Here is a 24895-nt window from a genome sequence, read left to right as displayed (position 1 = left end):
AGGATTTTTCAAGCTACTGTCTAGGAGAGAAGGGATGGATGATTGGCCTGGAGCTGATGTCATGTTATTGAACAAAACAGAGAAAGTGGAACCACACTCTGCCACTATGATCTTGAAACTGGAAAGAGCTAATTAAACCAGATTAAGAAGGAATTGGAACACAAGAAAGGTGAGGAAATAGTTGGAGAAGTCATAGCAATTCTAAGTAGTGTAAGTCTCCTCACTCCGAAGAATTTACATTTCATCATGCTGAAAGAGTTTACAGAACAGATTGCTTAACTGCTGAAACTATTGTTGGTTATCTTTACAGAATCCTAGAAAATATGACAGGTAGTAGAATCTTTAGAGGAGCAAATGTTCCAGTCTTCAAAATGGAGTCTGACATTGAGATAGTGTGGTTTCCTGGGAAAAGTACTGAGTTTGGAGGCAGACCTCTACTTTCGACTCCTACTCCTACTATTTTCTACCTGTTCAACCTTGGGCAAATCATTTAACCTTTCTCTCTAGCTTTCCTAAAATGAAAGGATTAGATCTAATGAGCTTTAAGTTCCCTTCTACCTTTAAATCAATGGTGTTATGATTCTACCATCATAAGATATTATTTATCCTTTTAAACATCATGTAATCTGCACATTTGATAAACATGACATCCGTGCCTTGAAGGTGGATCCTTGAAAAAATAATCAAATGATGAGTTTGCTGTCCTGCCAATATTCTAGAGCTAATGATTAGATAGATTGTCTGTGAACACTATGAAAAGATGTGGGTGAGTACTAAAAACCAAGATGGATGCACAAGAGCAAGTTATGTCATGTCAGATTAACCTTATTATTTTTTTGTTTTATACAAGAGTACTGATAATTCAATCAGGGGAAATGCCATAAACATAGAGTATCTGGATTTCAATAAAGAATTTAGAAATTCTCTTGTGCTATCCTTGTGGACAAGATGGAGAGCTGTGGGGTGGATAACAGAACAATCACATTAATTTGGTACTAAGTAAATGGCCATCTAAATATGGTTGATTAATATAGCACAAAGAGGACTCTAGTGGCATACTACAAAATTTTGTTCTCCATATTTTCATACTCAACATTTTTAATCTGCAATTTGGATCAAGATATTGGTGGCAGACTTAAAACAAATTTATGAAGAATATGAAGATGGGAGGGAGAGGAATGATGCAAATTTATCTTAAGAGACTAGAACAATGGGCTGAATCTCACAAGATTGAATTCAATAGGGATAAGTGTAAAATTCTCTACAAGATTTTAAAAAGCACAATCAAATAATCAAACCAAGATAATCATGTGGTTTAAAAGGCAATTCATGTAAAAAAAAACAAAGAGATGTGACTGTTTTAAATGAATGCATTCTCAGTTTGAGTAAACAGCATAATGTGACTGCCCAGAAACATTGTCCCCAGAGCAAGGGGGCAGGAGGACAGGCCCACTAGACCCTAACCCATAAGACATATTCAGTATTCTGTTCATTCAGTTTCTTAGCATTAGATTTTGAAAGGGACATTGGTAAGCTATAGCATGTCCAGAGAAGGGCAACCAGATCATAACAGGACTTGAAACTAGATGCCATATGAAGAAAGGTGGAAAGGATGGAGGATTTTCATTCTGGAGAAGAGAAGAGTTACGTCCTCAAATATCAGAAGGAATCCTTCTGAAAAGGGGATTTGTCTTATTTTATATAACTTCAAGGTTTGGAAGGGGGTGGGATGGGGGCAGAAAGGAATAAGCATTTATTTATTAAGCACCTACTATGTTATGTCAGTCATTGTACCTTAGCATAACAAATATCTTAGCACAACAAAGCATCTTACACATATCTCATTTGATCCTCACCATAACCCTGTAAAGTAAGTGCTATTATGATTCATATTTTGTAGTTGAGAAAACTGAAGCAGACAGAGGTTAAATGACTTGTCCAGGACCACTCACCCAGTACGTATCTAAAGTCACATTTGAATTCAGGTCTTTCTGACTCTGTACCCAGCATTCTATTCACCAAGCCACCTAGATTACAACCTAGAAATAATGAAAGAAAGTTAGAGCGAGGCAGATTTCACATCACTCTAAGGAAGAACTTCCTGTAACTTGAATGAACTGGACAGTCTGAGGAGATTTAGCAAGTTCCCCATAATTGGATATCTTTAAGTAGAGGATTGATTTGTTGGGATGTAGAGGATCCTTCAGGGTATAAAGGTTGTAGATCCTAACAGTTCTAGGAATGTGTGAATCCATGATTCAATGCTAGCCTTAATCAAATCATTTAACACCCTTGCCTGAGTGGTTTCATTACTATGTTTTGTTCCTAGATCTATGATTTCTTTAGAATAATGTTTTCAAACTTTGTGTTCCAAAATCTCTCCCTCCCTTACCTCCACCTTATTGAGAAGGCAAGCAGTTTGACATGTTATACATGTGTAGCATGCAAAACACATTTCCATGTAAGTCATGCAGTGAAAGAAAACACAAACCAAAAAAAAAAGGAAAAGGAAAGAAAAATTATCTTTGATCTACAAATTCAGGCTCCATGAGTTCTTTCTCTAAAATCCAGTTTCCTTTGGTCTGGAATCATGGGAAAGAGTGGAAACTCCAAGGGCCCAGATTGTCCTGGTGGTGGTAATGATTTTTGAGACTTAGGAAGGAATTAGAGAGAGGAGGGATAGAACTGGCAGCTTCTTATCGGCCTTTTGGAAGTACCAAGCAACAGATTTGCCAGAATGGAGTTGCTTTGTTTGAAGATCTGATCCTGGCATTTGTGAGTGTCTAGTTCCTTGTATTGGTAAAACTGACAGTTTTGTTACAACATACCCAGTGCTGTGTTCTCCAAAACCCAGCACAGTGCCTAGCAAATAAATGCTTAATAAATTATTGTTAATCTACTGAGTTCCCAGGTACAGTAGCCTTACCTTCCAATGACGCCTTGCTCCAAAATTAACCATCTCTTCTATCTCCATCAAAACTGTCATTGTACCAGTGCAGCAGTCTTTACTAGAGTTTGGATGGAAAAGCAATCTGATAAAACTGTCTCCATTAATGCAGGGAACCCATGACCTCAGAAAGGGGTGTTGAGTAGACTTCACTAGAAAGCATCAGAAAATAACAAACATCTGGACAAAGAGACATTCATTTAGTCGCAGGATTATTTTCCTCTTGAGTTTGTTTTGCTTAAATATACATGCTTACTTCTGAAGCCCTACAGAGACAAGGCATGGGTAGGACACCAGCTTTGAGTGTTTACTCCAGCTGAGAGATGATGCAGTGAGCCATGGAGACTTGAAAGACAAAAATAGGGGGCACCAGAGATCACCCTCACGACTTCTGTTCATTGTGTACAGGTTCCTTCATATTACTTCACCAGTGAGTGAATTGTCCTTCAGGAGCCCAAAGGTCCAGGAATAACAGGCAACACTCCCAAACTAAGGTCTCTGTGAAACTGATTGTCCTGCTTCCACAATTTCAGACCTGGTTGCAATTGACGATTTAAATATGAATGACCAGAGGACTGCCCAGTAACACCTCCATTGGTTTTGGCATCCCCAGAAGAGGATAACTTAGGCGGGTGTTACGCAGTGTAACAAATTCAAGAGGATAAATTTCAGGTCTTGAGAAAGAATTTGTGGGCAGTGTGCCTGGTTTCATAATTCTCTTTCTTCTTGAAGCTGTTTTTGCTTTTTTCCATTTTCCTCTCTCTTCTGAGCCCATAAATGCTCCAAAAGTTCCAAGTGTTTTTATCTATTTATTTATTTTGTTTATGTTTATTTGTTCTTTTTACCTATTTATCTATTATCTATTTATCTATCTATTACAGCCAGTAGTAAGGGAGTGAAGGAAGACAGAAGTAAAGGGGGCAAGGGCAGTTACATATGTATGTGTGTGTGTGTGTGTGTGTGTGTGTGTGTGTTATGTATTTTATATATGCTATATATGTTTTATAACTATTTTTATATCTATATGCTCTCTATATAATCATATTTGTATATATGTATATTTTTCAGACTGAATATTTTTAAATCAGTGACTACCTGCATTTAATTTTTTTCAAGTTGTTTTATTGATATCTTTCATATTTGCATTGAAGTCATCTCCTATTCCTAGTTCTTTCCTCAGATTGAAGAGGCAGTGTGACCTGTTTGAGATGTAGAACTGGGCTTGGAGTTAACCAGACCTAAATTCAAATGGACATCGTTTTAAAAGAAGGAGCGATTGGTTTTCTTGAATTGTTTATTATCCTCTCCTTAAAAGATTTCATCACCAAGAACTTGGGAGACAATTTAATATTATTTATGTGTAATGTATATATATAAATGTCTAATTTGGTCTTTGGGTACTTTCCAGATGTAGTTAAGAAAAAAATACTTCTCCTAAACTAAGTCTGGGATTAGTGAAGTGACTTGGCATTACTTGGTTCCTTATTTGTCATTGCAAAACTGTGCTGCAAACAATTATGAGCTTTTCTTATGGGACCAGAAGGGGAGTAGGGTATAATAGGAGAGCTAGATTAGGAATGAGGAGAATTGTCTCTAGTTTTGGCTTTGCCTCTGTGTGACCTTGGAAAAGTCACTTAAACCACTTCGGGCCTCAGTTTCCCTCAGTATAAAATGAGGAAGTTGGACTTTGTCTTTCTGTGAGTGAGTTCTGTGTCAAAGATTAATACCTCTAGCAACTTAGAAGATAAGACGAATAAAAATGAACACCAAAAGAAATGAAAGACTTAAAGAAATCAAATGAAATTCACTTAGGGCATAGACAAGAAAGTCTAATATTTAAGGAACAGAATATCAACACAAGTATGTGTTCACATTTTGTTTCTAATTATATTGAGCTACTTTGAGTTCAGGGATAGTACCTTCTGCTTCTTCTGTATCCTCCCATTCTGACTAATACATTGCTGTGCAAACAACAGGTAATTTAAAAAATGCTTAATGAATGAAGGAATAAGTAAAAGATATGGGGGTGGGTAGGAAAGGAAGCGTTAAATACAAGAAGGGCTAGAAAAGACCAATGGGATGTAGCAGGACATGAGCTAATTCTTTGTCTCTATAATGTTTTTTAAAAAGCTTATGGTATTCTGCTATTTATCAAAAGCTTCAATACTTATTAAGCACCCACAATATGTATGGTGATTTACTAGGTTTTGAAAGAATAATAAAGACAAAACCAAAACAGTTCCTGCCTTTGAGATCAAATTTGCTCATATTTGTAAAGTGATTAGCAGTGCCTGGCACATAGTAGGAGCTTAGCAAATGTGTGTTTCCTTTCTTCCTTCTTTGAGCAGTTTACATTTAAGGGGAAAGGGACTGGAAGGGAAGGAGGCACTGGATACAATGTATACATAAGTTAATACAAAGTAATGGGAAGAAAAATTTGGAGAAGCTTTCTTATCCTCTAATTCTAATTAGTCAAACCTTTACTAGAATATATTAAGTTTCATTTTGGGTGTTTAAGACAGGTGTGGAGAAACTGGAAAAGGTCCAAAAAAAGGTAAAAAGTGATGGAGATTGAAAGTACAACTGATGTGGGAAAATTTAAGAGGGTTTTGTCATTGCCACTCACTTTTTTGTTTTTTTGTTTTAAAGCAAAAGGTAGGTTGAAAGGTAATTTTAAATGTTTGAAAGGTCACTATAGGGAAGAGAGATGAACAATTGAAAGGAAAAGGAGAAAAGAACTTTTTTTTTAAGTTTTATTGGTGCCTTTTCTTTTTGCCAATGAAAGCTATTTCCCAGCATAGACCCCTGCTCCCACACTTTCACAATCCCTTTTAATTAAAAAAGGCATATGCAACACTTTGAACCCTTTGCCCCCTCACTTCTTTACTGAGAGGAGGGAAAAGTGTCTGGCACCATAATAGTCTTTGCTTTTAATCTTAATCCAGCTGCATTTTAATTTTATTTTTTATTTGCATTAATGTGGCCATTGTTCACTGAATCAGTTCATATAAGTCTTTTAAGGTTTTTCTAAAATTCTTTCATTCCTTATTTCTTAGAGTATAGAGCAAGGGGTTCTTAATGTTGTTTGTTTTTTAATTTTTTTATGACTGTATTTTAGAATAACTGATTTCCTTTGTAACCCTATGTGTTTTATGCATATGAACACATTCATTCTGGAGGGGTTCATGGGTTTCACTAGACTGCCAAAAGAGTTAGTGTCATACAAAAAGGTGAAGAACCCCTGAATCTTTTATAATCCACCATAGACAAATGAATTCTAATATGCATTTTGTTCAATGAAGTCCTATTTGGATGCTTCATGGTGGTGTGGGACTGACCATAGGTGGGTGAACCTGGGAAAGTGGAATGTCTATTCTGGCAATGTTTACTAAATTAGGTGGGACTGAACCTGGATTTCTTTGGTATAGAGTATTGGCAGATGGGGGAACTACTTCCAAGAATGCAGGTCACATTCTAGTCAATTTACATATAGTTCAGGGGTTGTCAACCTTCTTTAATATGATGGACTCGCCTTCCCCTTTTTTGGCAATGTGGTGAAATACCTCTCCTCAAAATAAAATTTTTAAGTGCATAAAATAAAATACATAGAATTACAAAGAAAGCCAATTTTATTTAAATAAAATGATCAAAATATTTTTTTTTAAAGACAAGCTTATTGATCCAAGAATAAGAACTCCTGTCATAAGTTACCTGTGGATACTGAGAGTTTAAGTAACTTTTTGCTGCTGTTCAGTCATTTTTCAGTCCTGTCTTACTCTTTTTGACCCCATTTGGGGTTGTCTTGGCAAAGATACTGGAGCAGTTTGCCATTTCCTTCTCCAGCTCATTAAAGTGAGGCGAACAGGGTTAAGTGACTTGCCCAGGGTCACTCAGCTAGTTAAGTATCTGAGGCTAGATTTGAGTTTAAGTCTTCCTGACTCCAGGCCCATTGCCTTATTCACTGAACCACCAAGCTGCCCTAAGTAACTTTACTAGAGTCATGTAACCAATATATATCAGGGGCAGGTCTTTGAAAGTAGGTCTTAACCCTGAGTCCACTTCTCTATTCCCTACACTATTCTGCCTCTCTATCAAGTTACTAAGATTTCAAATGCAGGTTTTATGATGGACTGAAGTGCTCTTGTCTAAGGATTTATATAGTTAAGTTTTTAGGAGTTGCCCATGGACTGTTCAGCCTTCATTTTTGAAAAGGACCAATGATCACAGGTGACATCTTGACTTGTGTGCAAATTAGATTTAAGTGAGACAAGGTTGCACAAACGCCTCAGCCTCACTCTCTCTTCCAGAGTCATCAAAGTCCAGGAGCAAGACAAGAGTCAAGACACCTGGCAATGGTCTGGGATGCAGTAGATGACCTTAACTTCTTCCAGAACTAACCAAGCTCTAAGCACTCCACAGCTTCTCTTTCTACCACTTTCATGGCCATTGGAGCAAATTGTTGTCATCTGCCCATTCTGCTGAAGGAAGTCATCACATGGTTGAGGTAGACATCCCTCCTTGTCAGTTACCCTCAACCTGGTTTAGCCCATCTGTTGAGACAGTTTACCAGGGTGTGGCTCCTCTGCATGCTACAGCTTCTTGGAGCTACAGGTGAGAGTTGGGTGATAGGTGGATATCCATGGGGATTACAGAATTTCTATCCTGAAAAACACTTCAAAATGAGATGCATAGTCATGCGAAGTAGATGATTTAGTTGTAGGAGAGACAACAGGACATAGTGAACAAGACATTATTTTGAGTCAGTTGCACCTCAGTTCAAATTCTGACTCATATTCTCACTAGTGTAACCATGAATGTGTCATTTAACTTCCTTATAAAATGAGGAGATTGTATTCCATAGCCTATAAGGTTGCTTTTAGCTCATAATCTATGATTCTATTATCCCGGGAAGCTGTGGGTTGCACTTGGAAACTGTAGCTATATGATTGCATAATACCCATTGACTTAGGGTTTTCTTCAACTGGAATCACTTTTAAAGAAAAGAAATAATAAACAGGAAGTACATCTTGAACATTCCTAGAAAAAAGTCTTTAAGGAAAATGCAGACTATTGAATTGTTTGATATTCTTGAAGCCTGCAATTTATCTTTTCTATTGCTTTCATGATAAATTGGGGTCTGTTCATTTTCCAACTTCTATTCTGTTATATATCCATTTGTATAGTCACGAAACAAAAGGATCAAGAAAAATCCAGCTGATCCTTGCAATCTTTAGGTGAAGAAGGAATGCTAGGAATATAACTTAGACTGTTTTCCAAGGCTCTCTTTTAAATCATCCAGTAAAAGAATTCTAAAACAGGTTACCTCCTTGGACTTGATGGGGGGACACATTCTCCAACCATTTAAAAATCAGTTGCTTAAATGCTTCCCAATTCTCTGAAGAAATGATAATAATTTTATGGGACTGTCTGAAAGATACCATATCAATTAGTGCTTTGAGAAACAATCACAATAGTGGGATACAGGAGGGCTTAAGTTTGAATCAGCAAAAAACTGTGGCCCTATTTTAATGGATGACTGAGGAAAGTATTCTTTGAAGCTGTCACAGAGACAGCAATGTCCTCCGGGGAAACAACAACATCCTCACCTAAACATCTGCTGTTTTTATTTGCACTAACAGAATCATTGTGTATATTGTTCTTGTGGTTGTTCTTTCTTCACTGAATCAGTTCATAAGTCTTTCAGAGTTGTTCTGAACTTCTCTCATTCCTTATTTCTTAAGAGTGTAGAGCAAAGGGTTCTTAACCTGGGTTCTCTGAACTTGTTAAAAAATTTTTTTTGATAACTGTTTCAGCATCGCTAATTTCTTGGTATCGGAATCATGAAACCAGTTTCAGGAATCTAAAGTTTAGTATGTTAATACCTCAGAAGGCACGATTTTGTACAATTTCCAAAGGTGAACAAATAGTTCTTACTATTAATTTTATCTACATTAATATTTAGTGCTTAAAAGAACGCCTTTTTGAGAAGAAAAGGGCACCTGAAATATTCATGCGCCATATTTGTTTTAAGTTTTATAAATTCCGAAGAATTAAATGAATTGATTTGCTAGGCAGCAGTCCAAGTTCTTTCTTTTAGTAGGTGTGCTGTGGGAGAGCCCCACGTTACTAAACAATGTCTTAACCATTTGCTCATGCAAACGGAAAACCTGGAGTCAAGATTTAATATTTAACATCGAGGTTTGAGAGATTATTTCCTTGGGATGGGAAGCACCCGATCGCCTGTTTTTAAGTGAGTGGGTGTGTAGCTTTGGGCCCCCAGCCTTTCACTTTACCAGGGTTGACACCGGCACTGGCGATTCTTGGCCACACCGGGGCAGCCTCTCCCTGGCTGGGGGCTGGGGAAAGCAATCGGTTCCAGCAAAGCTGACAATGTAGCCAAGTCCGTATTTACCGTGGCTGCCAAGAATCATTTAAAGGGGAAAAGAAACCGATTTTTAACAAAATTAACCCAAACCCAGGACTGTAAATAAAACAAACAAACAAAAAGCAACAGGCCAAGGAGATGGACATCCTATTGTTCTCTTGGGAGGAAGTCCTTTCCTCCTGCAGCCCCAAAGGTCTATCCAGCTCCTTTACCCCTCACCCACCCACCCCCAACACGGGGGAGCCTCGGAGTATAGGTTAGTTCCCAAAAGGAAGCCCCACATGTCCACGCCCCTTCAGACTCATTCCAACACCCCATCCCCTTGGGTAACACGATTGCACTCAAACCAGGGAAATGGGGGTGGGGGGCGAACCAAACCAACCTAGTCTGACCGTCTATCCTCCCCCAAAGGCTGAAGCCTGTGATTGGCTTGGTGGGCTCTTCTTCCCGCCCCGGTGAGACTGGGAGGAGAGAACGAGAGGGAGGGAGGGTCCCCTCGCTGGCCTCGGGTGGAAGTAGGAGGAGGAGGAGGAGGAGGAGGAGGAGGAGGAGGAGGAGGAGGAGGAGGAGGAGGAGGAGGAGGAGGAGGAGGAGGAGGAGGAGAGAACAGAGAGGAAAGGGGAGGAAGGGGGTTGTGGTGGGGAGGATGTGAGCCGGGTTAATGTGAACTGAGAGCCAGCTAGGAGAGGGGGGCGGAGAAGGGAAGGAAGAAAGGGAGGAAGAAAGAGGAAGAGGAGGAGGAGGAGGAGGAAAAAGAAAAAGAGGAGGAGAGAAAGGCAAACGGCTCTCCGCAGCAGCGGCGGCAGCAGCAGCAGCAGCAGCAACCGGGAAAGCCGCCCCGCGTGTGCGTGCCGGGCAGGCGCTCACTCCAGAGTTGGGCAGCTCCAGCAGCAGGAAGGAGGGACAGCAGCCTTGGAGCCCGGGCTCTCTTAGGAGAACCGGCGACAGCAGCAGCAGGCAGAAAGAGCCTGGGGACTTGCTGGAGACCTTTTCACATCCCTCTCCTCTCTAAGCCTTCCTTTCCCTTCTAGTCTCACCGCCAGTCCGCATTTCCCCGCAGCTTTCCGGCTTCGACGGCCGCCCCGGAAAGAAAGCAGCCCCGGCTGGAGCGGGGAGGTCGGATTGGACCGTAGGGGACCTCTTTACCTGCTTTGCATTGACACTAACTGCGTCGGTATTCCCTCGGGCTACAACTTCCCCCGGGAGCTAGAGTGCATCCCCGGGGCGGCCTGGAAGAAGAGTGAAGTCCAAAGAGTAGCTCTTGCACCCGCTGGGGCTCGCCTTAGCATTCCGGAGAGGGGACAGGGCTGCAACCGCCTCGTCCCCCTCTACCCCAAGAGTTGGGGGTGCTCTTGCCCCCAGGCTCCATGGCGACCGGGCTGGGGGAGCCAGTCTATGGACTTTCTGAAGATGAAGTAAGTGATTTACTCCCCCATATCTCTCGGGAGTTGGTATGCTTACCCTGAGTCCATCTGTCACCCTCCCCCTTCCCCCCACTCTCTTCCACTTCCCAGGGGAGCAAGGGAGTTTCGCGGACGCTGGAGGGTTGAATCCTCGGAGGGTCAAGGTAGAGGGTGGGGGTCTGGGAGCTCCTCGCCTGCTCGCACTCTCCTTTATAAAGGGGCTAGAGCAGTGCTGATGTTGGAGCATGTGTGCCTAGGACTGACTCCTAGTAGGAGCGGGTGAGGAAGGGTCCCCAGAGTGCCGGGTACCGGCCCCGGGACCACCCGGCAGCTCGGATTTTCCGGAGCTGGACTCGCTTCTCTCCTCTTCCTGCCGGGAGCTCTCCGCTCTCTGCCCTCTGCTCTTAGTCTTTGCTCCTGCCTCTTTCTCCCCGCCCAGAGCGCGCGTTGTTTGTAAATAAAAAGGCGGAACTCCCGGAGCACTGGCAGGGGCCCTGGGGCCCAAACACTGCTTTGTACTGGGAAGGAGTAGGGGGCTCACGGTGCCTTTCTCCGGCTGTGTACCCTTTTAAAGAGGAGTCCTGGGGGCATAGGGTAGAAAGGGAACTTGGGACTCTGCACAAACTTTCCCTCTTGCCTCAGGCTTCGTTATCTAGTGTCACGTCGGTCTTAGGGGCCAGCGGCCAGCTATTGGTGCGCCGGCTTTGGGCAAGGAAATGAACTGACTTCAGAGAACTTCCCAATTCTTGTCACCTGTTTTAGAAGCGTTCGACGTACGTGTGTGTGAGAAATTCATCTTTGAAGACGGGGGAAGAGGTTTGGCTGTGTATGCATACGAATACACAGATTTATGAAACCCAGTTCGTTTGGAGGACTGGTATTGTTTATGGTGAGCGCGTACGGATGAGGGTGCGAGTGAGGGGATCGCAGGTGCTTTTCCGAAACTTGGAGGGGTGGTTGCCGCCCAGCCATTTTCCTTCCTAAGGATCCAGAGGCTAAGATCTCAGAGGTGGATGGACTGAGAGTGAAGGAAGATCGTTGGGTTCTTTTTATTAATAAAACATAGATTACAGATCCACCACCCAAACCATGTTTATTTAAATGAAAAAGGCATTGTTTTTATCCTTAGGAAACCTCCCCTTCCCCCACCCCCCAGCCGTTTCCCAAAGAGCCTGGTAAATCACAGCTCAACCCTCTTAGCAAGCTGTGTGCTCTGTTCTTATTGGTGTATTTCCATGCCAAAAAGGGGAGGGGGAGGACTATCACCCTGGAAGCCGGAGTGACAGAGAAGCTGTATGGAGCAGGTAGGAGTGGTTTCCCCATCTGGCTGTGTTTGCGTGTTCAGGTTTGTTTCTCTGGAGAGGTGAATTTACAATCCATGAAGCATTACTCAGCAGGGAGGTATTTCCTATCCTAGTCGGCTGCGCATTTCTTGAAAAGTGGATGCCTGGAAATTCAGGCTTTCTTGGCTTCTCTTTCTTCCCTCTTTCTCCTTTCATTCTCCGGGTGAGGGGGTGGGGTTCAGAAAGAGGCTATTATCCGGGACATGCCTACATTATGGCTTCTCTCACAGCGATGTAGGCATCTGTTACCCACCTACTGTTGGCACTCTACATGTATGTGTGTGTGAGTAGACTGGGGAAGTGTATGTGGGTATATGAACCTGTATGCAAAAATGGAGGGTCTGTGAATCCATCTAGTAATTCTTAGTTCGGATGGACTGCACTTCATTCTTAAAGCTGGGTTAGGAAACACCTGTGGTTTCCTTTATCTGATTATAAGGCAGAAATCCACGTATTTGTGTGATGGAATACTTACTGTGTTTAAAATAATTTCACCTTTTGTGGAATTAATCGCATAATATTGTTATCTGATGAAGCTATGGAATTCCAGAATCTTTGGGCCTGTCACTCCTTTCTCCCAGTCAGTCTTCCTTTTTTTTTCATCTTTCTCCTTATTTATTAATATCTGTAGAAAGAAGACAGAGAGCCTCCAGGGCTGGTAAGATAGACATTTTCAAACAAAGAGGCTGGGGCTTGACTGAGGTATTGTGGGTGAGAGTCAGCTGCAGTTCTGTCTCATTATGGTTATTAACATAACATGATTGTTGGAAAAAACTGTGTGAAAATATACTTTTAAAAACACTCTGGTAATGTGTGGAGTGGTTTATTTTAGGTCATGCTTTGCTTTCAGGAGGGCAGTAGATGAGTCCATTTCCCATAGCTGTGGTTTTTATGTGCTAATGTGCTTTGTGGATATCTAGAACCAGATTAAGAATCCAGTGTGCTCTTGAGAGATTGTCTTATCACCTTTTTTTTCTAAGTTGGTTAATAATGTTTTTAACTTGTGACTAGAGCAAAAAGAAAGGCTGAATATATATCTATATTTATATATTGTATAGATACACACATATATATGATATATATCTATAGCCATCTTTCTATATCTATTACTTCACAAAAATATTCTGGGGCTTTGTATATATAAATGTCTAACATGCTATGACTAACAGGCTATGAAGAAATTGAATTTATTTTCCGTTGTGGACATTTCCATCTAATGCTGCCCATGTTCTTATGTGGATCAACAGGATAAATCTCAATCCGTCTTCCCTTTTCTAAGCAATGCTATTTTGATGACTCTATATTTCTTTGGCATTTTGTTTGGAGGAGAGATTTTATACTGTCACACTTTGACCGTTGGAAAGCCAAGGAATGCTTCTGCAAAATATTAACAGCAAATTGTAGTGGTATTATAGCTAGTTTAGGTCTCCAGATTCCTTGCAGTCAGTCTGGAAAAAAAAACAGATATGGTTTTTGAAAGAATAGTGTCTAATGAAATTTAGTTCTGAGCCCTGTTCGGTGTCCATTCGAAACATGGTCCAAGTGTATGAACTACATGTGATAATCTGAGTAATGGTCATAAATCATCTAAGGGGCTTTTCTAATGTAGATTATTAGTCCAATCTTTTTTTTCTAAGTAGCATTGAGAAGGCTCTGTAGTGTCCTGCCACTTAATAGAATGTGCACTCTGTCTTCCTCCAACCTCATCATATCTATGAAAATCCTTTCCTAATTATACTGCTCAGAAGTGTGAAAGCCATCTTCTATGGCAGGGCTGGGCACTTTTCCCACATGCTTTCTTTGATAATAATAATCTGAGAGTCTTAACAGAATTTTTTCAGTTGTTGAACCCATCAAGAAATCATGTATCATCCATATTGTGGAAATGTGGGAGAGTCTTGAAGACTGCATTTTATTCTACTAAGTCAATTTTCCCCATTCTATCACAAACAATAAACAGGGTAAGATATTTTATTTTTTATACCTTTAAGTCAGTTATATAATAATGAAGATGGAGACTACTGTAAAAAAATCATGAACGAAAACCTTTCTGTTCCTTAAAGTAACAGGTTTTCAAAGGCATTTTGAATACAGGACTTTCTCATTTTTATAAAATAGATTTGAATAAGTGAAATTTTATTCTTAAGAAGTTCAAGGTAAATCAATTTTGTAAATCAAAGTAATTATATTTTAAATAAGTTTTTAAGTAAAACAGAAGTATGTCTAACTTATCTTTTAAGTAAATCTGGATGTAACCCTTCATTCCTCCTTGCCTTCTTCCCTCCTTCCTTTTGTTTTTGTCTTTGTGTCTCTAGCTCCTAGCCCAGTGCTTGGCACATAATAGGTGCTTAATAAATGCTGACTGATTAAATGATTGATTCTTGAAGTCTCTATTATTGCCATGAATGCACTGGGTAGTCTATTAATATCAGGTGATAAGACTGCTTTGCTTGAACCTGTAAAATAGGTGCTGGAAGGGTGGGGTCAGAGGGAAGTTTCACCCAGTGCTTTGGTTTTACTGTACTTACTGTAGTAAAAAAAGGTAATAACATTTTTGGGGTGGGTGGGGGTTGGGAGAGAGTAGGTTGGACAGGATCAATTTATATTTATGCTAGGTAAGTTCACATCTGTTCTAGTTCAAATTGATCATGATTAAAATCTGTTCACTTTGAGTGAATTAGAAAATGCCCTCAGCATAAATTTTGGCAGGGAGGAAATGGGTGTGGTTAGACTTTTGTTAGAGGTTCAATAAAGACTTAGAAAGATCAGTTTAGTTTGAAAGAATCAGTTTGGAACAATTTTTGCAATTGGCTTGAGTCCTTGACATTTTTTGGCAGTCATTGGCACTTTGGGGCATGTTTTTCTCATGAATACAACATGATATTAACTAATTTTTTGACTGTTTATTGACTGTCTTCAAAAACTCAAGCAAGATATTTGAGGAGAATGTTAGATTTGTCAGGCAAAATTTCTGTGATTTAACTGGAATATGGATTTCAGAATATTAGATATAATATCTTTTTTTTTTGGTGGGTACAATGAATGGGGACTCGACTATGAGCCTAGGGCTGATCGTGCAGTGGCCTGCTTCTTTCCTTTTATCCCTCTCTCCTTATAAAACTCATCCATGGCTTAAACTGAGCAATTAGTAGCCATTTTGGCAAGCAGCACAAAATGCTTCTTAAAATCCACAGAAACTCTGGCACACTGGCCCCTGTATGTAGAAAGAGCTCAGGATATCATAGAACTGATGCTTAAGAAGCTGTTTGTGAGGTTGGGAGTTGATTGGTAGATGAGAAGGGGAAGGAGGATGAGACCAGGTCTAGAAAGAGCTCACAAGCCTATTGGGTAAACACATATTCTAACTAATGTTGCTAAGTTTAGGTGTTTCTAGGATGCTGAAAAATTCTACTGTCAGCATCCTGGAGCTTCCATGGTCCTCCCTACTTCAATAGGGCAGACCAGATGGTCAGCATTTTGCATGTTAATACCAAATTACCCATATGTTACAAGTATAAAGTTGAATAGAATTCATACGTGATGATAATACTTCATTTTATCAGTGATTTTTTTTTAATGTGGGTACCTGCTCAACTCATATAGATTGAAGGTTATTCATATTTTTGTATCTTATGTTGTTCTTGTATATGTGCTGGAGGTCTTTTTCTAGTTTTCATCTTTTATATTTGTTATAAACTGATTTCTCATCATATGACAGGCTTATCTGCTTTTCTAATCATATATTTCCTGGATGACATCTGTTATTTCCAGTTATTGCATATACTACATCATTAAAAGCCTTCCATAGTCTGATTTTGCCCACCATGTCCCACCACTCTCTTATTCCTTGCATATTATGGTTTATAAGATTTGTGACTAATCTAGTCTATATAAAGTAGATTGGGATCATTAGAAAGCATTGAACAATTTTCCAAAACGCGGTGTTATGACTGAACCTGTGGTTTCACTGGTACCTCTACCAATACAGGTTTTTCCTTTTCTGTACTTTATAGTCTTAGATAGTTGTCTGGAGGACATTGAGAAGTTAAGTGACTTGCCCAGGGTTACAAAGCCAGCATGTGTCAGAGCTGGGACTCGAGTCCACATCTTCAGGGCTTCCATGCCAGCCAGCTCTCTCTCCATTATATCATGTTGTCTCAGTTTCCCAAAGGGAACACAGATGCATTTATTGCGTTTATAAATATGCAACTATTTTAATGCCCATTGTAGAAGTGTAGAAATTGTTAGCTACCAATTTTAGTGGTACTTTCATTCAAAACTTTTCTTAGAGGTGCAAATTTCATTGGATATCCACTCTCCTTGATAGCCTAAACTATCCTGGGAAAGGGGACTAATAAACTGTGAAATGATCTAAATAGTTTTCTTATGACAGAAAAATGAAGGCATTGAAATAATACACAAACTAGCTGCTTATTCTATTGATAATTAAATAGTTTTTTCTTTTATCCTTCGCTGTGTATACATTTAGATATCTCAGGTTTGTTGATGCATATTGTGAAGGTTAAGTTAAATTACATGTGTCTAATGAGAGAAAGCATAGTTTAGTGGAAAACCTTGGACCTGGAATCAGTCAAGACCAGAGTTCAGATTCTGCTGCTGACAGTTAACAAGCCTGTAACTGTGTAAGTCATTTAACCTCTCAGTTTCTGTAAATCAGGGATCATATTTATAGAACCGACCTCATAGATTTTTTTTAAAGTGAAAATCAAATGAGATAATGATTGTGATGTATTCTATAAACAGTAACATGCTACATATTAGTTACTAGGGCTATTTTTAGTATCATTATATGTAAACTACTTATAATTGGTAAGACAAAGTTGAATTTTGTGGTTTTATTTGAGAACTTACAGAATCAAGTTTGACCCATATTTCACGGAATAATCATTTATTTAATGCCTGTTGTATGCATGTATCTCTGTGCTAAGTATCCTAAGTGAATCATAGGAAATAGAGTATGTAAATATGTGTCATAATTTGCTACAGTTTAAAAAAAACTCAAAGAGGGTTTCTATTTGGTTTCTCACTTATTAAACACTGATGTAAAGGCCAGACTCCTTTGAGTGGTTACAGTTCTTTTCAGGTTTCTGGTGTAAATAGCATGGTATCACCTGCAAACAGGACTATCTAGAGGACCTCACCATCTATAGAGAATCTCTTTTTAGCTTAAAACTCTGTCTTGGATGTCTTCCATCACAGTGGTGAAACATCCATTGTTTTGTGCTACAACTTGCCTGATATTAATTATCAGAGAGTTGAACAAGGTTATTTATGTTATATCATTTATGGAATCTTTTAAAAAAATAGATTTTTATTGATTTTGCATGTCACCCACATTTCCCCACTGTATCTCTCTCCCATTTCCTCTCCCAAAGCTGTGTCCTTATAATAAAGACTTTTTAAAAGGAAGAAAAGTTTTAAAAAAACTAACCCATATCATATACAATTGTTCTGGACCTTTGGTCTCCTGATTTGTGGAATCTTGCATAATTTTGATATTGAGAGCCTTTCAGGCAGGTTTTTGCCCTTGTGGGTCAACTAAATCAATAAAGTATGCTTTTTTTGTAGCTTATAACACGCAGTTAGATAGACAGTCCATGTCACTTGTCTGTTTCTTTTACATTTAAATATTAAATTTAAATTTAATTTAATATGAATTTAATATCTAAATATATACCATATTTATATATGATAGAGAATTAGACCCAGAATCCAACAGGAAAGGAAGAGGACAAAGGGCTGGGCTGTCTTTGATTGGTCAGTATTCTTTTAATGACTTCAAAGCTCTTTCAGAAACAAAAGCCCCTTTTAAAAATGCCAGTATTCTACCTAAGCAGCATGGATGGCTGCAAATCACGAAATACCGCTGTCTTCAAAGAATTAAAAATGATTTATATGTGGAAGGTAAAGAATAAGTGCACAGTGGATGGAAGCAGGTTGGAATACCTAACAAATTAGGTACTAGGGTCAGGAAAAAGGATGTCCTCAGGGAAATGTCTGCTCCAAAAAGAAGGTGGTCTAGTCTTGGGGAGGAGTGAGAGGGATCATCATCCCATAGTCTCAATGCTTCCCTGACCTCCCTGTCATGTCAGGAGGAAGTAAAGATAGAATGCCAACCATGTGGTGTGGAGGAACCCCCCCCATGTGGTGGACTGAGGGAAGATCTTGGGCAAGAGTCCTAAGTGATGGGCTGTCAATATTGAACTGTGCTATTTTTAGAAGATGATGTTTTCCTGGTAAACAATTACCATGAGAACTAGGTCTGAGGATATGTGGGAAGGTGTGCAATGAGCCTGAAATTTCAGCTGCAGTGAATTTTTCTTTTGAACACTCAAATATTACTATAAGTTGCAAAATGATGATCATATATATAAATAAATGTGGATATCATGTATCTGAGATGTAGCACTGGATTTGGAACTGAGATGTGAGGTCAAATATTGGATGTGACAGAATCCAAGCATGGTGAGTGATTGGGCTTGGACTGAGGACGCTCTTATTGTTGTTCAGTTGTTTAGTTGTTTCTGACTCTTGGTGATCCCATTTGAGGTTTTCTTGGCAGAGATACTGGAGGGACTTGCCATTTCCTTCTCCAGCTCATTTTACAGATGAGGAACTGAGGCCAATAGGATTAAATGACTTGCCCAGGGTCACACAGCTAGTAAGTGTCTGAGACATGATTTGAACTCAGGTCTTCCTGATTCCGGGCTGGGTCCTCTATCCACTGTGCCACCTAACTGAGAAAGACCTGAATTCAAATCCTGCCTCAGCCACTTGCTTCTGTGTGTGACCCTGGGTAAGTCATTTAGCTCCCAACTTCAATTTCTTCATCTCTAAAATAAAGGGATTAGATTTGGTGTGGCCTCCAAAGTCCCTTCCAGCTCTAAACCTATGGTCTATGAAACTGCTATGGCCTGTTTAAAAGATATGACAGCACTAAATGATAACTGACGTGAAGCTCATTGTCTTATGTCATTCTTACAAAATCCCTGTGTGTTCCCCCTTCGTTGCCGAAGAAGACCATGCCATCAGAGACATGATAATGTCTCTGACTTTATGACATGACTTGTACTTGACTTTGTTTTGAGTGAGGGAGAGTTGTGCAGATCACCAGCCTCACTTCTCCTCCAGAGCCATCTGAATCCAGTGACCAGATATTCATCAGGATGACAGGAGATGACCCAGGATGAGGCAATTGGGGTTAAATGATTTGCCCAAGGTCATACAGCTAGTGAGTGTCAAGTGCTGATGTGATATTTGAACTCAGGTCCTTCTGACTTCTGCACTGGTACTCTATCCAGTGCAACCAATCTTGTCTGATCACAGAAGCTAAGCAGGGTCGGGCTTGGTTAGTACTTGGATGGGAGACCACCTGGGAATACCAGGTGCTATGGGAAAAGTAGATACTACAGATGTTATCCTCATTTTATACATGACAAAAGTGAGACTAGAAAGGTTAATTTATTTGGGGGCATTTTAGGGGATGGTCAGTGTTCATATTTCTGAGTTATGGAAGGGGCCAGGGCCTAGGATGAGAGGGCAGAGACAGAAGAAAAAGCAGATTGAGAGGTCTTGAGCAACGTCAAAGCTGGTTGTCATTTGCTGTGCTAGGCTTCCATGGGATATAGTTTGAAAGATCCCTCTTTTTACCAAGTATGTGGATGGACTGGCGTCTCAGATGACTCTGCTTTTCTTAGCTACAGGTGGTGTGACCTTAATTAAAGGTGGCTGGTGACCCTTAACTCTATCTCTTTAACTCATGTGGTTACTCTAACAAGAGAGAGATGGGGGTTATTCCTCAGCCTTAAATCCTGCCCTGATTCAAGGTGGAAAGAATAATTAGAGCAAAAGCAAAAGACAAAATCCCAAAAGGTCAGGCCCTTTAAATAGTGGACATAATTGAAAAATTAGGCTTTAGTCAACGGCTGGTATTTTTGAGAAAATGAGTCTAGGATAGGTAGCAAAATCCCCTAAAGCTAGTGTTCTTAACCTGAGGTCCTGTTTGTGGATAGATTTCATTGGTCCATAAACTTAGATGGGGGAAAAAATTACATTTTTATCCAGCTAGCTAGCTATCAAATTAGTTCTTGCCTCTAAAATTTAACATTTTCTTTCGTTAGGAAGGTAAGCAATAAACATTATTCTGAGGATTCAGTTGGCTTCACCAGAATACGTAAGGGGTCCATGATTTTAAAGAGTAAGAACTCCTGTCCTGAGGCAACTTCAAAAGGACAACCTTGTAGAGCAGACAAACTTAGATTCAGCAGTGAACTTGGGCCAAGATTCAAATACAACTTCTGATACTTAGTACCTGCGAGGTATGAACGAGTTCAGTTTCTTCATCCCTAGAATGGATTTAATAATAGTTTCCTTTCCTCTCTCTTATGGCTGTGGTGAGTGCTGTATAATTGTGAACTGGTTTCACTAGCTTCATTTTCATACTTTTTGGTCCACTGTCTTTGATGGAATCAGGACTTCCTAAGTTTAATATCTTTGCCATCCGATCACTTCACAGTAACTTTGTACAGTACTTAGTGAATTCTTTGGCAAATAGGCTTCCATTGAAAGATGAACTCTAATTCTTTTTAACCTACTTTCTCTACAAGAGAATTTGCATTTGAAAATCAGGTCCCATAGATTTTTTTTTTTAATTTATGATCTATAGGGTTAAGACACATGGAAAGTAGCCAGGGAGGAGAAATTATGATGGTGGTTAGGCTCATCGAACTAAGAAACTTCTCAAGGAAAGGAAAAGGATTTGTTAACTCTTAGGATCCAGAGTTTCTATCTGCCTCCTTAGTTGCCTGGCCACTCAAGTTACCTTCCTTTTTTGCATCCTCCTGAAGTCATTCAATGGTGTGCTCATTCTTTGTTCAGTGAGCAGGGGAGACATGTAGCCCTCTGCCTTTTCCTTTGTTTTTGGTCTCCTAAGGTACTGTGCAGAATCATATGATATCTCTCAGTGAAAGAACAAAGTTCGGTGCTGCATTACACTCTTTCCTGTATTCTCACAAGGTGCTACCTCTTTAGTGTGACAGTTCTTGCTCCTGCTCTGGTATCCCTTTCTGCCTAGGTCATTAGACAGTACACCTGTAAAGTGATTGGCAGAGTAAGAATTTCAGTTTTAAAATCAATAGTGACAGTGGAGTAACATTCAGGAAGTATCAACTCAGGAGTAAGGAGGAAGAATCAATGCCCCTTCTCCCTCTGACAGGGAAGATCTAGTTAAAGTCAATAGGTATCTACACTATTAAGTGCTTTTCTATGTGGAAGGAAAGCACCATGATTGGTATTGGAGCAACTAGGGGAATAGAGTGCTGGGCGTAAAGTCGGGAAGACTCATCTTCCTGAGTTCTAATCTGGTCTCAGACACTTACTAGCTGAGTGACCCTGGGCAAGTCACTTAACCTGTTTGCCTCAGTTTCCTTATCTTTATAATGAACTGGAGAAGAAAATGGCAAAGTACTTTGCCAGGAAAACCTCAAATAGGGTCCCAGAGAGTCAGACACGACTGAACAACAACAGCCACACTTTGTCTCTTGGGAATTTACAAAATGTTTCCATAATGCTTTGTACTATCTTCAACAGCGTTTCTCCTCAGTTTATTTGTACTGAATGCTATTTTTAAGGCAGATGGCCTGTATTTCTTCAGTCTAGGGGTTTAGGATCAATGTCAGTTTTCCTCATTTTATCAGTTCACTTCTTTGTCAGTCGACAGGGTATATGTCACCAGGGACCAGGTGGAATAGATTTAAATGCCAATCTATGTATAGCTGTGATTAGCCTTTCCAAAAAAGGGTCAAAATGAAGGCAGCAGGTGCTTTGTTCTGCTGAAAGCTGTCTGACTGGAGTTTGAATGTTCTGGAGGCTTTAGGAATGCTAGTAGCCTGGAGGGAGCTGATTCCTCCTGCTTGTTTACAGTGAGGTCACAATTATAGCTGGAGTATTGTTCATTTGAATTTTTTTCTTAACTAGTTTGTTTCCGGTAAGTAAAAATGCAACAGTATAAACAATTCACTCCCTAAAATGCAAGGGGTTCATTTAGTAAATATGAATGGATTTTTTTTTACAGAGAGCTGTGGATAGAGGACTGGACCCTGGAACCAGGAAGACCTGAGTTCAGAATTGGGCTCAGACACCTATTAAATGCAGCTAGGTGGTGCAGTAGATTGAGTGCTGGACCTGGAGTCAGGAAGACCTGCGTTCAAATTTGATCTCAGATGTTTAGTAGCTGTGTGGCTCTGGGCAACTCACTTAACCTGTTTGTCTCAGTTTCCTCATCTGCAGAATGGGGATAATTATAGTAATACCCTCCCAGGGTTGTTGGGAGGACCAAATGAGATAACAATTGTAAGTGCTTAGCACAGGGCCTGGTACATAGTAAGTACCATATAAATGTTAGCTATTGTTATTAAATATTCGAAGTGAGATTTGACTCTATGAGAAGCATATTTTTAAAATGATATATTTGTTGTAAAACATCATAAGAAGTTGATAACTGCAGCAAAGTGGGATGATGTTCCAGAAATGATATGCATTGGAACATTTTTCTGGAAAGTAAAGACAGCACCCCTAACTCAACAAGATTGCTATAAAAGCTCAACTTTTTCCACTCATCCTCTCCTTGTTCTCACTTGTCTATTGGACCTCTCTTTAGTTGTTTGTTGGGTTTTCATTCTCTGGATGGGAAGGTGGGCAGTCTTCGTCCCTAGATGTGGATGTTTTCCAAGGCTTTGTCTGGGGCACCTTTTCTTTCTCCCTTTTCCCTTGGTGATCTTATTGGTACCTCTGGATTCAATTACCATTTCTATTCAGTTGCCTCCTAAAGTCTAATGTTGGTGTCCCAGTACCTGCTTGATGTTTCCACTTTATCCTGCTGGAACCTTGAATTTGGGGGCAGCTAGGTGCTACAGTGGATAGTATACTGGGCCTGGAGTCAGAAAGACCTGAGCTTAAAATCAGCCCCCAGACACTTACTAGCTATGTGACACTGGGCAAGTCACTTAACTGGTCTGCCTCAGTTTCCTCATCTGTAGAATGATCTGGAGAAGAAAATGGCAAACCAGTCCATTATCTTTGCCAAGGAAACCTTAAAAGGTGCCATGAGTTAGACATGATTGAACAACAATAATGACTTTGACCTTAAAATATGTCCCAAATTAAATTCGTAATGGGAGATGGTGTGTTGGAGTGGATAGAGCACTGGCTCTAGAGTCAGAGCCCTTAGGTTCAAATCCTGCTTCTGGTGCTTGCTGTGTAACTTTGAGAAAACCCTTGAACCTCTCTGGGCCTCACTTTCTTTCTCTACAAAATGAGAGAATAGGAAGATGCTATATTATTTTAACGTTCCCTAAAATGCTAGTGAATTTTATAAACAATTACATTGTTATGTTTGGTTTTTCTTTAGTTGACCTGTGATCTAGCAGATACTTGAAGCATAGAAAAGAACATGCCATTGTATTTTCGTTATATTTAAGGGGTGGTAACAGAAAATTATTTGCTTTCTTTTTCTCTTTGAGTTTTTGACCAGTTATTATTAAAGACCTTAGGACAGCATTCTTCAGGTAGTGAAATCATTTTGAGATAGGCCATCTCCACATTCACTTTCATCTTTTTCCAAGTCAAAGTTTTTATGTAGGTGTCCTAAATGTCTTAGTGCAGCTTTAAGCTTTTAAAGCTTTTTTAAAGCTTAAAGCTGCACTAAGATTTTTTTTTAAGGACATTCTGTATAAAACTTTATTTAAATGATAGAGCAATATACAGTTATAAGCTATTACTATTAATAGTTGTAATAAGAGGAAACATTAATTTTGAGTATAAGCCATTTTAATGTGCACACACAGATACAAACATACATGCTGCTGATTAGTTGTGAGGAACATGATGGCAGAATTCATATCTACTACAAATCTGATCTCTGCTGGTGGCACAGTGGATAAAGCACTGGCCTGGAGTGAAGAAGATCAGAGTTCAAATCTAACCTGAGACACGCACTAGCCGTGTCACCCTGGGCAAGTTACTTAACTTAAGTCTTAGTTTTGTAAATTGTAAACCCATTACTTTTGTAGTGCTTTTAGTACAGTGCCTGGCACATAATAATTTTTTGCTCTCCTCCTTCTCCCTACCAATCTACTGTAGTCTAAGTGGATCATAGATTTTGAACTAGTTATTGTCAGTGGTGTCGAGACTCAGTGACCCCATGAACTGTAGCACACTAATACTGTTAGTAGGGTTTTCTTGGCAAAGACACTGGAGTCGTCTGCCATCTTCTTCTCCTAGAAGGAATTTCAAAAGTCTTCTAGTCAATCCTTGTTTTTACAAATATAGAAGATGAGCACCAGAGATGTTAAGTGACTTGCCTGAACTCATATGTAGAAGAGGCAGAACTCCGATTCCAGTCCTGGTTTTCTTTCTCCAAATCTCATCCTCTTCCAGGTATTTATGCCCTGGGGAAATACCTGTTTGGTGTGGCCCAGACCTAATGTTGATTCTTTTTAGAGTCTTGGTAACAGGTAATACAAAGAGTCTTGAGGGAGATGGGCCATGAGATTTTAGATCTCAGAAGAAATAAGAGGCAGTTTGCTTTGGGCTTAAGGATAGAGGAGTTACTATTTAAACTATGGTATAAATTGTACTGAACCAAAGAAAGGTGAAAACCCCTCCCCACTTTGCTCTTGCTCGGTGGGCTGATGATCTAAGAACATAGCTATGGGTGAGCATGGATTAGACTGTGGAGCTTTCTTGAAATCAGGTGTGTTGTCATTCTTGTCTCTTTACCTTGGAGGTACTGATAAAC

The 24895-nt window shown here is 39.9% G+C and overlaps 1 protein-coding gene across 3 annotated transcripts in view; it reads left to right on the top strand.

Moving 5' to 3' along the window:
• Positions 1-9941: 9941 nt before the first annotated feature.
• NEDD4L (NEDD4 like E3 ubiquitin protein ligase) overlaps positions 9942-24895 on the top strand; it is a 461142-nt gene continuing 446188 nt past the window's right edge. For 2 of the 3 annotated variants that reach the window (XM_072605955.1, XM_072605952.1), the window contains exon 1: positions 9942-10747. In XM_072605955.1, the coding sequence (XP_072462056.1) occupies positions 10700-10747 (48 nt within the window). In that variant the 5' untranslated portion in view covers positions 9942-10699. Of the gene's footprint in view, positions 10748-11245; positions 11625-24895 lie in introns of those variants that run through there. The other variant, XM_072605954.1, reaches the window with a different exon arrangement.

The sequence above is a fragment of the Notamacropus eugenii genome, chromosome 4 (assembly GCF_028372415.1).
Source record: "Notamacropus eugenii isolate mMacEug1 chromosome 4, mMacEug1.pri_v2, whole genome shotgun sequence".
Classification (NCBI taxonomy): domain Eukaryota; kingdom Metazoa; phylum Chordata; class Mammalia; order Diprotodontia; family Macropodidae; genus Notamacropus; species Notamacropus eugenii.
Note: the sequence above shows the minus strand (reverse complement) of the source record. Positions and strands in the feature narration are given on the sequence as shown.